At 40.0% G+C, this 13,696-nt stretch overlaps 1 protein-coding gene across 6 annotated transcripts in view; it reads right to left on the bottom strand.

The window, feature by feature from the left end:
* Positions 1–13,696, bottom strand: part of camk2d1 (calcium/calmodulin-dependent protein kinase (CaM kinase) II delta 1) — a 131,074-nt gene that overhangs the window by 41,590 nt on the left and 75,788 nt on the right. For 4 of the 6 annotated variants that reach the window (XM_041779153.1, XM_041779156.1, XM_041779154.1 and 1 more), the window contains exons 4-6: positions 12,921–12,975; positions 7,464–7,529; positions 2,876–2,948 (exon numbers count right to left, since the gene is read on the bottom strand). In XM_041779153.1, the coding sequence (XP_041635087.1) occupies positions 2,876–2,948; positions 7,464–7,529; positions 12,921–12,975 (194 nt within the window). Of the gene's footprint in view, positions 1–2,875; positions 2,949–3,803; positions 3,877–7,463; positions 7,530–12,920; positions 12,976–13,696 lie in introns of all 6 variants that reach the window. The other 2 variants (XM_041779152.1, XM_041779155.1) reach the window with 1 other exon arrangement.

The raw sequence follows: 13,696 nt of genomic DNA, 5'->3' as shown, positions 1-13,696 counted from the left end.
CCTTGAGGCATGCAGGAAGTATTGGATTGTCAAAGACAGGATCTCAAGGGTTGAATAAGTTATGAGATTGACAGATCAGTTCAGTATCAGAACATGGTGGTGAAAAGGGAGCTGGGCCAAAAGGCAAAGCTTTGGATTTACCAGTCCATCCAGGCCCCAAACCCTCACCAATTGGGAATGAGCTTTGTGTAATGACTACAAGAATGGGACAGTGGATACAAGAAGCAGAAATGAGTTTTCTCAGGAGGGTAGTAGGGCTCAGCCTCAGAGACAGGATGAGGAGCTTGGACATCCCGGTGAGTCTGGAGTAGGTCCACTGTTCTTTCCCACTGATAGGAATCAGATAGCAGCCATAGCTACTTTCTAGCCAAGGTCTTCCAGAGACCTCTGGCAAACCCAGAACTCACTGGAGGAAGCATATATCCCATCCGCTCTGGGGTAGCCTTGGAACCACCCAGGGGGAGCTGGAAAGAAGGTTGTCTGGCTTCAGAAAAGCAAAAGGAAATGGTTGCATAAACAGATGGATGGATCTCCAATCCCATATACAAACTTTAATAAGACACTCCCTTCTGGTCAAACCTAACACAGTACATAGATGATAAATTTAGGTCATAAGAGGCCAGAGGCATTATGTTTTGGCCATTGCTGCCACTTTGTTTCTGCAAGTGGCCAATGAGGAACCAAATGCATTTACTAAAAAAAGGATAAGCATTTAAAATGAATATGATGTTTTTAAGAAGAGTGAAACCTTCTGCTATGACAGCTTCACAACTCTATAAGAACTTGCAGTTCTGTACTCCCTCCCTAAGCATGTGTTAGTGTGTTTTTGTCTCTGTTTTGAAATCCCTGTTTGACGCAGAATCATTGTCTTGAGGAATAAAATGACATAAAACACACAATCAGGCGAGCATTGCTTTCCAAAGTGCCTCACTCTCTGTTTGTTTTGGTTGTGTTTGTTTTTTGCCTTTGTGTTTCTGCACTGAGCCGTGGCTGCTGCCAGGCAACAGCCAATCAGAGCACAGAGAGAGAGCCCATGCAAAAATACGAGTCTACTACTGCTGAATATCAACCAAACCTCAGACACACCTGCTTCATTTGATTGGCAAAGAGCTTTGGGGATGAAACCGCAGTGAGAAAAGGGAGCATTAGTGATGGGGACATGACCACTGTGGGTGTTTATTAACATCCTTCATTCCACCAGGATCAGACTAAAAGGTGTGACCTATTATGAGTCTATAACTTTAAAAAAGGTAAAGTTTCATGGCCTAGTCCCAAGTTTAATAATCCTAAGAGCAATCAATGGACTTACTGCTGATTGCCTCCATCCTAGTTACAGTAGAATTGAAGGGTAAACACTCAAATAGTCCCTGCACATACTTAGACCTTATCTGCTTGTGCTCAAACAAAGTGATCACATTTGAGTGACCTTTTAAGGCTTTATTTACAGCTAGCAAGCTTGAGCTAAGAGCTGAAAGAAATGTCTTAAAGTGCAAGCCCAGTGTTTGAGCACAAGCATGACAAATCTAAAAACAAGCATCAAAAATCAACATAGATTTTAATTGTTTCACTGATAAAACCCTAAAAAATATATTACACGACCCTTTAAAATATATTGAATTATTTCATCCTAATTGAATGAAGGTGAGGCTGTTCCAGCGCCATGATGTAACACTGGAGGAAATTAAGATTTTATTAGGAAATGTGAGCTATTATCTGTTTGTAAAGCTGGGACTAGGAATGCGTGGTGATATGGTGACACTGTGTCCCTGGGATGTTGAAAAATAGCCAGGGTATTGTTCGATTAGCATCATGAAGACAGTGCTGCTTAATGAGCGCATATTTATAATAAATGCAGTTGGTATATGTCTGTGTCCTCCAGCAGGACCAATGTCTGTGTGTAAAAATGCTATTAAACATGCTAATTCTGCTAATGAGTTTAGGCCAATGTGGCACATTATGAACATGCATATAAATATACTGGTGCATATATGCTTGCGCACAGTGCACCATGGCATAACCCTTCATCATAAAGACAGGGTGGGCCACTATGCGTTGGTGTGTTTTTAATGTTTCTAGTTCTTAAATTAAAGGTTTTCTTTTATGCATTTTTTACACCATCTTGGGTGCCTAGATTTATTTGGCCACTGTTTTTGGACAGAAGTTTTCAATTCTTTTCAGTTTGCATTCCATTTTCTTAAGCCCTTTCTATGTGAAATGTAGAGGAAGTAAATCGGTGCTTGTTGATTATTCTAGGCTCTAAATTAGTCTGTAACTTTTTATAAACTTTTTGTAAAGTGAACTAACACCTACATGGAGCAAGCCACTGATGCATGACATGAAAATAAATACAATTTGAGGTCAATCTTTATCTATTTAAAAGCCCTGGGAACATTACTTCCCATTCTTATATCCTGTCCAACAAAAGGTAGAGATTATTATTTTCATATTTCCTCTTAACGATAGAGAAAAAGAGAGCAATGAAGCTATTATGCAGAGAAAGACAGGAAAACCCTCTGTTCTAATGTAACTCTGCTTATTTGTGAGTTTTAAAAACAATGCTTCAATTTTAAATCACTTTCAGCACCCCTGTAATCAAGGTTTTGCCTGCAGAGATGCTTGCTGTGCTTGCATGTGCATGCAGGCCAGTGCTCGTTATAATGTGGGTTTTAAACACCTGGCTGTAATACCGTATAGCCCAGTAAAATTGGACAAACAGATACCACCCAATCCTTGCTGGAACATGACGGTGTAATGTGTCTTTGTAACAGTCTGAACAGTGCAAATGTAGGAAAGAAACACGTTAAAGCCCCAGGATGAAAAGAAAAGAGAAGAGAAGTCTGTGTGTCTTTTTGGTCGCCATGGTGAGTGAACTTACCTTGAGGTCGCGGTGGACCACGCCCATCTGGTGGCAGTGGAGCACGGCCTCTAGGATCTGCTGAATGCAATGACTGCATGCAAACACCAAGGGGGCCATGGGTTAGTGACAAGCTACCACTCACTGTCTGTGGCTGAGAGCTCGCTTTGACACTCGGGGAGCTGCTGGCCGTGTTAGAGAGGAGGCTGAGCAATAAAGGAGGAAAACATCCTCTAAACAGGCGAAATGAGGTGCAATTTAGGCCGTTTAAAAATGTTAAATTCCACTGGCATGGCCAGGAAAGAAAACAAGCTCTGATTTGATCTAAGACTCACACAACATGGCCAGATCTCTGCCCGAGTCCCAAAACAGAAGTGGTGTTAGCTCTTGGCTAACTGGGGGACGAACCCTGAGAGACTGAGGAGGGGGGTGCAGGAGCTGATGGAGAGCCAGGTCTCCATCAGGCAGCACTGTTCAACAACATGAAGGTGATGTTTCTCCTTTATGGTGCCCAATAAACAAATAAAAGCTCAATAGTTTACACTTTGATGTGTCTTTTACTCTTTGTTGCAGCGTTTGATGTGAACACAGCGTCCTCCTCATCTCTCAGGTGTCGTCCTCTCAGCCGCCGTTTCAGAGCATGGTTTGGTTCCACACTGATGCTACATGCACTTTGTGCCCTGGCATACAGGAGAGGCAGGCCATGATGGGATCTACCAGCCCCCCCTCGATACTACATGACCCACCGCCTCCTCTCCAGCCAGCCTACCCATAATGCCCTGCAGCAGGCGTGGTTAAAACACTGCGTGAGGGTGACTGGTGGAGGAGGGGGCGCTCGGTGAAGGGTTAATCTGTCGACTGGTCAGGCAGTGAGGAGCGAGGCGAGGTGCCGTGGGCGAGCGGGCAGCTTCTTTAGTGATTTTGGTTGTTATTGTGGTCTCTTACTAACCTTTAGGTCCCTGTGAACTATGCCATTAATGTGGCAGTGATTTACACTTTCTAGAATCTGCTGTATGCAGTGACTGTGGAGGAGAGAGACACCGGGCCAGAAGCAGAAGGAGAGGAAGAGGGAGAACAAGTAAATGTCAGGAAACACAAGAACAGAGGCAGACTGATCACAACAAACACATGAAATAACAACAACAACAACAACAGCAACACTGGATCCACAGAGGAGAGGGTTTAAAGGAACAGTTCAACTTTATAGGATACAGCAGCGCCACCAGCTGTAGTCCTGTATGCACTGTGTCTGCATTGTATTACCTATACTTTTTTTTTTATTTCTTTTCTCAATTTTCTCTTCTTTGCTGCATCCACTCACCAACATTAGAACTGAATACATTTGAATGTATGACTGGTGTAATGTAGCTACATAATGCTTACCTTTGAGGGGTATAATATAAAATTAGGGCTGTCAAAAGATTACAGTTTTCTCTAGGGGTAATTTACTTCCTGTTTGGATATGACCCTACTTCACTGGAATATTTTACCATGAACTTAACGACAGAAAAAGGAACCTATTATGGATTGAAAATGAAATAAGAGAGCATAAAAAAGGTTCAGATGACCTTTGGCCTTTCTGTTAAAGTAAAATGAGACATTAAGGAACAGTGCTAGACTTATTTTGCATCACTGACGCTGACATGCTTTAAGCAAAGTGCATTGAAAGTGGCAATATATCGTAATTAATCATGATCAAAAAAATGTGTGCACTAATTGTGGACCTCGCTTAATCCTGATTAATTTAGTTAATCTTGACAGCCCTAATCCAGATAGTTAGCTATCTTGAAAGACCATAAAATCCAAATTTAACATTTAAAGGTACACAAGCTGTGCTCTCTTTTTGGTAAAATGTAATAGCATTCATTCATCCATGTGATAGCAGGCTAAACTGGATTTCTCAGCAGTTGGCATGAGAATTACTAGTCAATTAACCTAATTCTTTATATTTTTTTACTAATTTCATGCCTATAAATCCAGTCAAATGATCCGTCCTAACTTTAATGCAGCCACTCACTGCTGGTAGCCACTGTAACACCAATAAATAGCTACTGCCATGCTGCTGTGATGCTCTTTAATCAGATGTAAACAACGCTAAACTAATAGCACTCATAGCATCTTACAGGAACAGATCAGTTTAACACTGTTTTGGCCTAGAAAATGGGGATGAAATTGGGATATTGCGCAAGTATTGAGTGACAACATTTAGCACAGAAATATGGATGCTAACCTACAAAGAGGACTGAAGGTCAGCGGTGCTAGCACTGCTAATGTTAGCTACATTCTGCATGCCAACTTCATATTGTCCACTCACTTCTGCTAAGAGCCCACTGTACTCAATTGTGATTGCTTCCTTGGTGTTTTCGTAAGACTTGTCGACTGTGCACAAATATATTTGCCCTTAGTTGGATGTGAAATTATTAGCTGTGTTGCTCTTTTAGCACCATCTTTAATGCTTAAATGGAGTTTTTGCATCCATTAGCTATAATATGGATAGACAGACTAACAGAACTGATGTTATGCTGCCCACCTCAACTTGTCGCTGTTTGTCTTGAATTGAAAAGTTGTGAAAATCAAAGTAGCACTCCACAAGTTTCATTTACTGAACAGTATACCCCCTTGTTTTCTTTAAAGGACACAGATTTTTTTTTTTTTACAGGATTTTGACATTTTCAAGGAGGAAAGAGGTTGAAAGTTGCACCTAACCCTACTGGTAGTGAATGATGGTGGCAGCTGCTCTTGTGATCAGAGAACATATCTTAGCTTTTTCTTAGAGTTCAGCCAACTTTTTGGATGGTAAAACAGGTATTTAAAAGTGCTCTTCAACACTGGGTTTACGGTAAGTTTATTGACTGTGTTTAGCTGCAAAGAAACAAGCTTTTGGAAGAAAAGTAACTATCCAGTGCAGCTTGTGCAAACTGTACTACTAGCACAGATTCTGCTAATGTTAGCACCACTGGTGTTTCTTTGACAGCTGCAGCCAGTTTTCCATGATGAAGTCCAGGAGCAATCTAAGCTGGCAGATATCCCAATCAGTGACTGCTTTCTAGCCCTGAATACTCTGATATTTGACCTTCGCAGCCGAAAAGATCCACAGCATGTGCAACCCCAGCTTCTACACATCAAATCAGATTTATTTAGCCTCTCCACAAGGAGATAAACTTTCATTATGCCTTTTCTTAATGCAGATTGAATTTTATCAGTGGATTAAACTACAATCTTGATTGGCACTCACAACAAAGCCTCACTAGATTATCAATTTGCATCTTTGCATTAACTTTTTCTGCACTGCAGCATCAAAAATGTGTTTGTTTCTTTTTTGACTAATTTTTAGAAGTGCTGATAAGTGTTTTAATAACTTACAGATGAAGTGAGACAGGCAGTTTTGATCTCCTAAGAAGATATTGTCACACATCACTATAGTAAATAAAAGTACATTGTTGAACTGTCCCTTTAACATATTTCGCAGGAAGAGAAAACAGGAGAGGGCACAGTGCATTTTTCAATCTATACAGAAATTTCAGATTTAATTGAAAGCCTGGTCTATACTTCTGCATTAAGTCGAAACCAAATTTAACTACATGAGTATGTAATATGAGTGTAATATGTGTGTAAACGTTACTCAGGCACTGGCAGTCATGAGTGCTCCAGCAGACCAATCACAGAGCTTGTAGTCTGGGTCATTTAAATGCTTAGTTACAGTTTTGGGTAGGTGGACGTCGACTATGTGAATAGGCTTCTGTGGACCAACAGCTTGGGTGCAGCTTTGGATGTAGCTTTGATGCAGAAGCATAAATCAGGATGAAGAACACATTTAGATATTTTTCAAACACAGTGCATTCAAAATACTCAGACCCCCTTCATTTTTGTCTATTTTGTTATGTTGCAGCCTGATATTATGGTTGGAAAAATCCTTTTATTCTCATTGATCTACACTCAGATCTCGCTATGATGTTTCAAGATTGAACTGATCCGCCCCAACAGTTGGTGGAAATCAGGCACTGCTCATCACCTGCTCAATACCATCCCAACTGTGAAGCATCGTGGCGGCAGCATCATGCCGTGGGGGTGCGTATCAGCAGCAGGGGCTGGGAGACTGATCAACACAGGAGTGGCTTAGGATCAACTCTGTGAATGCCTTGGGGTATAGAGTGTAGATTAATGAGAGAAAAAGAGAATTTAAAGGACTGTAGCATCAGGATAAAAAAATGAAAAAATGAAGGGGGTCTGAATACTTTTGAGATACAGTGTATATTTCATATATAAAAATTCCACTCAAAAAAAAAAACAGATCTCTGAAATCAATGATCAGGCTGCACCAGAAACATTTCTTTCAATGTTCAAGGAAAATTCTAAATTAACAGTTGTTTTTATAGCTTTATAACAAAACTTATTTCAGGCAGAGTTCTTTTTGAGTGACTTTGAAGAAAACACAACAGAAGTTAAATTTGGAAAAAGCACATTTATGAACTTTACAGAGGAAGAAAAAGAAACACAAAGATCTTTAAAGCTAAAAAGGCACATCAGTTGTTTGAATATGCCTTTAGAGCCAAAGTTTCACATTTTAACATTAAAGCCACATATCTGACAGCAACAGAACCTTACTGACCTGGCATCAGCTTCACTGTAGTACTCTCTAGCAACGATATCCTCAAACAGCTCACCACCGGTCACTCTGCAGGAGAAAACATGATTTTAGAGGAAGTAAAACACAATCATTGGTGAGAAAGCACATGTTTGTGTGTAAAATCAGTTCACTGTTGAATCACAGATGTTCATTCCTTCATCCTGAGGGAAAACCGGCTAATAATGTAGCACGGATCTCATAAGAGGAAGGTGCTGAAATCAGTACGATAATCAATTACTGCAGATTCAGTCCCACAGTGTGTGGTCATTGTTTATTCAACTGGAAGAAGTTTCATGTCTTTCCACGAGCTGATGGCAAAGAGCCGGAGTGCTTTTCCGAGTGAGCAACGCCGACAAGAAAATCTATCTAAAGAGCAGAAGATGAAGAGCACTTAACGTCCCACTGTGATTTAGGAGAAAAGGAGGGAGAGAGAGGCATGTTCAGGAAGCGTAGAAATTAATCCATATGTGAAACAGCTGGGATTCTTTTATTCTGAGTTATCATTTATAATTACATTACAAGACAGAGGAGTCAGTTGTTGTTTTAAACTGGGAGTCAATTTTATTTCTATATTCTGGGGTCTAAATAAGAACAAGATTTTGGCACTGTGTCATTTATTTTTATTGCCAGTGAGTGTACGGGGCAATGGAGTTTACAGTTGTTTCTCTAACCTCATGTAATGCCACGGCATGCTTCTTTAAGTCATTATGGAGTTAAACCAAGAGAATCATGAGTTCAAACAAACATTCAAGTTTTTTTAAGCCACTGGGCACTGGGCTTAAGATGATCTGAGTTGATCCGTTGAAACTTCTGTAAAAGCCCCAGACAGGCTGACAGAAACAGTCTGTAAAGTGAGCCGGTCGCTATTTGTTGCTGTTATTACATTAAACTTGGAGTGGAGAGAGCACTCATTTTACCTCACTGCTGCCTCTAACATTAATGAAACCGATACAAATGGGTGCTGTTAGGCTTGTTACTATATGTTTAAAAAATAATAACGCAATTTATCACTTAGTTTGACCACAACTTCCTCCCTTAGTCCTCCAGCGTGGATGTTTACGTGCCTGGGGGTGAAGAGGTGAGAAGCGAGTCAGACACAGCCAGCAGTGATGAGTGAGGAGACAGACCCAGGTCTGCTTAACAGCAATTTTCTTTTTAAAAAGCTGGGGAATGTTAGTTAAGGTAAAACTAAGATTGTTGGTACATGCTGCAGTGATGAACTGTCCTTAAACCGGAGTATGAGTCTTGCGTCCACCTTCAGGCAAAGCACATCTTTGCTGATGTTAGCAATGGGATCAAGCCATGATCATTCCACTCTCTTTAGCTGCTTCAGGACCGTTTTCTTTTTCAGCTGCTCAGATAAATGCTAACAAGTGCTCCAAAACTTTGAGCAAATCCTGTTTGTTCACAGTATTAATCCAGTGTAGAAATCCGAGAACTGGTAAAATTGCAGTTAATCAGCAACCTTTATGAGCTGAAGACGGAAAATATGATGTGTTCAGGTACCTCAGTAAAATAGACGTGTTCAAATGTCACATAAAAATAGGAAAATTTAGTTTTTAAGGAGAGAGCCAGAGAGCGACATTCAGGGACATCCGGGCCGACCGTGTACATGGGGTGCGCCTTAAACAACTAAGCTGCCATGGCTACAAATTAGCGACACTTCTGACAGAAAAATGATTCATACAAATACAATAGGGTTCTCACTAACCCTAGGTTGGTACTAGGCCCTAATAAATGGGAAGAAAAGCACTATCACTGGACTATTTGTGTCAAAACTTTGTAGACAATGTCCTGAGCAGCCTCTATGAGGCCTCTCTTTTGGTCAGAAAAGAGAACAAGGAGCAGGAAAAAATGTACGGACCATTAAAAAAAAAAAAAAAAACAACCAGACCAAGATGCTGACTTACATGGAATTAGTATTACCTGTGGACCTCTGTGTGAGCTGAAACATGGCCGGTAATTTGACCTGGAATTTTTACTTTGCAAATTGCAGACATGGTCTGTTCACACAGAATTAAAAATACTGACATTTCCAGTTACCAGGTGTCTCCAGGTAATACTAATCAAAGTGAATAGGACTCCAGCAGCCAAACTTATTGTAACTGGATTTTACCTGCACATCTGTAATGTACCCCTCCATCAGGGGGCTCCAGAAATCAGCTCTCTGGAAACTCACAGCAAACAAAACCGCATATCAATTTTATAATAAATGGTTAAATATATAATGAGGGTTTTCCTGAATGAACTGTCTTTGTTTGTTCAAGTTAAGCAAAATTTGCTCCCTTCTTGACATCCTTCACATCCCCCTGCCAGGCAGTACCAGGCCTCTACAAACAGGGGAACAGATACTTCTTGTTCCATCGTGGCAATCTGTCTTGTCTCCAAGTGCTGCACATATTAAACTGTTAACATCAGCATCAATACACAAAAAAATAAAATCTAACAATGCAAATGAAAACACAGAGGCAGACACTAATAAAAAAAACACTATGTTAATTTTATTTTAGATTTTTTTTATCTAACTAGAACCTTGCAGGTTTTCTATTTTGCATGACAGAGCAAAAACGCTGGAAGTTAAAGATTTAAGTTCATTCACTCTTCTTGAAATCACATTTTCTTCTTACTAGCTACATGGTTCTCTCAGCTGAGTCTTTGAAAAAACTCAATCCTCCTGTGTAAAATCACTGCTGTTGCCTTTGAAATCTTTAAAAGTGGGTCAGTTTGCTCCAAACCAGAAAAATGAGGTGAAGGATGTTCTGAATGGAAACATTCTCCACATTCTACAGTTTGGAGAAAAATCCCCCACTGTGTATCTCCAGGGGTTTCCACATTAAAGTTTCAAACTTTTAATGACTTTGGTGTTGTGACAAATTCAGCGGTAAGAGCTCAGAGGAGTCCCAGTGTTATTGTTGGCCTTCATTCAACAGTGAGGAAGTGACCCAAATATGAAGCGTGTTAGGATTTCCTCTGATCCAGCTCTGTTGAAGCGATTTCACTCTGCACAATGAATCCAAGGTTGTAATCGAGGGTTTTTAAGCTGTAAACCTGTGGAAATATTAAAGCTGCTTACTCTACTCATGGTAAGCTTGCTTTATGTCTCATCATTCTTCTAGCAGTGTTTACTATTCAGGAAAAACACCAGGGTTAATTTCCAGCCCCATGTAGTCTACTTGCCAAGAGAGGAAACCCTTCTGTTCTTTTTATTGCCTGTAGTCAAACTAAGGACAACATTTAAAATAAATCTGCAGCAATTTCCTTTCTGGCTGCCAGATTAAAGAAAAGCAAGAGCAGACGATTCACAGGAGAGAAGAGGAATGGAGGGATGTAAAGGAATGAAGGAAGGAAGAGTACACAGAGAAAGCCCAGGTGTAAAATATGGGAATAACTGTGATGCACTTATTTCACTTATTCATGAATACACACTCTTTGAGGATGACTACTACGAGACAGCGGTTGTTGAATTAAACAGCAGCATATTTTAAGAAGCTGCATGTTTGTTGCTTTTTATATTTTTATCTTTTCAAACGTCTCATGCAGGGAAGAGGGAGTAAGTTTAAATTTCATGCTTCACAAGGATAAGTCAGTATTCATGGTGGCTAACAATCCAGATCACACTGGGTCCTAACTAGGGATGCACACAATTAGCTAGCTCTTGTTGGAATGGAGGGGTAGTGGAGACGATCTAATATCAAACTTTAATGTTGTTTCAATGCATTACGTTCCTTTTGATTCCAAACAAGCTTTTTAATCATAGTCGCATGCTCATGCTCCAGTTTGGTTCCACCTTCTCCATGTGGGTTGACGCATTTTGGCAGCAGCATATCTGGAGCGAAGCAAAGCAGAGCGGCGCTGCAGACAGACCAGGGTGCATGCTGGGAAATGCAAAAATTAATCTGAAAAATCTTGAAATGCTTTAGTGTTGTTTTACTCTTTATTTCATACAGAATCATGGTCCAGGTCTAATACAGCTGCCGTTATGTTGTAGCCACATCCGAGCTCATCACAGCACTGGAGAAGGCCATTGCAATCGGCTAGTACAACTAAACCCCAGCTACTGTCTTGTTCTTCTCAAAGGACTCTGATTGGTCCGAACTAGTGTTCATTTTGACAGCTAATTTTAATTTTAGTTTCAGTCTTATTCTTGAGGTTAAATGTCTTAAGTTTTAGTCACATTTCAGTCATTTCTACCCTTTATAGTTTTAGTCTACGAAAACTCAAAAACATTTTAGTCTAGTTTATTTGAAGAAAACTCAAAAACATTTTAGTCTAGTTTCAGTCTACAAAAATTCGAAACATTTTAGTCTAGCTGTTGTCGACGAAAATTAAAAAATATTTTAGTCTAGATTTAGTCTACAAAAATTCAAAAACATTTTAGTCTAGTTTTAGTCTACAAAAATTCGAAACATTTTAGTCTAGCTGTTGTCGACGAAAATTCAAAAATATTTTAGTCTAGTTTTATTCGAAGAAAACGCAAAGAACATTTCAGTCAAGTCTTAGATGATGAAAACGCAAAAAAAAATTTAGTCTAGCTTTTGTCGACGAAAACAAAAAAACATTTTAGTGGCGGTTCATGTCCACTGATGCAAGTCTGTACGGCTCTGAAAGTATAGTCACTCACTCAGTCAGGCAGGCAGTCACATACAGACCAATGTGCAGTCAGTCAAAAGCAGACTGTGACATAACAACATAAGGACATTTTGTAGCTGGACTGTGTTTTGGCCTGCTAAAACAAAGTAAATGAGATATAGGTGTAGCACAAAGCAGGGCTGTATATTTCCTCAAGAAACTGCCCTTTGGGATGCAGGTGGCCTAGTGGTTTGAGGCACTCCCTGTACGCTGTCAACCTGGGTTCGAATCCCTGGCCTGCACGTCTCTCCCCAGCTCTCTTGTCCCTGTTTCCAATTCTGTCCACTGTCCTCCTCTATCAATAAAGGCATAAAATGCCCAAAATAAAAAAAAAGCTGTCCTTTGTTATGCTCTTACGCTGTAGTGCTGTTTGGACAAAACCATGTTTTTATTTTGAAAGAGACTAGTTTCTCCTGGTAGAAAAAACAAAGGAAACCACTGAATAACAGCTCTTAGAAGTAAAAGATTTCAGAGATGTGATGATTTTTTCCTCATTCCCATGGTGAGCTGTTGCTTGTGTGTTTGATTCAATCCGATGTGGTCGTTTCGATGCTTCAAGTCGCTGTGCATGTGAACACGATGTGACTGAGTGATGACTGAACACACAACGCTGCAGAGACAGATGGAGCCAAGAAGAGGAGAACATGCCACATCTAATCTCCCATGATGCCTCAGTGATCTGACAGGCAGCTGTCAGGTTCCTGGCTCTCCTCTAAATGATGTTTTCCTGTGTGTTTTTTACATCTTTCACCATGCAGCATGTATGAAATGTGCATTGAAATGACATGTAAATTAATAAAGTGCACTTACAAGTCAAAGACCAGATAGTGGAATCCTTCCTCTGATATGCTGTCGTGAAGCCGAACTGTTAGAAAGAAAAGAGACAAAAACATTGAGAAATCAGTTTTTAAATTATGCAAAGAGCTTCTCTTTTGCAGCGGTAATTGTGAAAATGAACCGCAATTTAATGCAAATTAAACTCCACCAGTGACCTGTCGTTTCTGTGTGTGATTAAAAGTTTTCTCAAGCAAAGAAAACATGAGAGAAAAATCAAACCCCAAAAAACAAAATCAAGCATTCTTTTCTGCTTAACTTCGTCTACCGCTCTTTTACTAGTCAATAAATGCTAAAAATGTTTCATTTGGGATACATAATTTCTTTCTGACAGATTATGCTGAAAATTTACAACATTAATCTCTCCTTTGAATTATTGCAAAGCATGTTACAAGACAACAGTCACGGTTACAAGACGCAGCTAGCCTAGCTTAGCTTATGGGCAAAAAGAGAGGATTGTTGCCCTGGAAACTTTAACAGCCATCTTTTATTAGGGTGTGATTATCTAGATCTTAAATCCATGAACTTTAGTTACATCTAGCATAGAGCTAAATTCACAATCATAGCATAATAACCAAATCAAGAGAAAATGGCCTGGCTGTTAAGAATTTTCTTAGCCTGGCTTAGCTTTGACTATGAACGGAGAGAAAGTGCTAGCTGGTTTCAGGACAAGGTTAGCCAAGTCTAGCCTAAAATCTTTATCATCTACCTTGTTTCAGAACATAGGTAGCCTTGCCTGAAAAATTCGAACA

Source organism: Cheilinus undulatus, linkage group 22 (assembly GCF_018320785.1).
Source record: "Cheilinus undulatus linkage group 22, ASM1832078v1, whole genome shotgun sequence".
Classification (NCBI taxonomy): Eukaryota; Metazoa; Chordata; class Actinopteri; order Labriformes; family Labridae; genus Cheilinus; species Cheilinus undulatus.
Note: the sequence above shows the minus strand (reverse complement) of the source record. Positions and strands in the feature narration are given on the sequence as shown.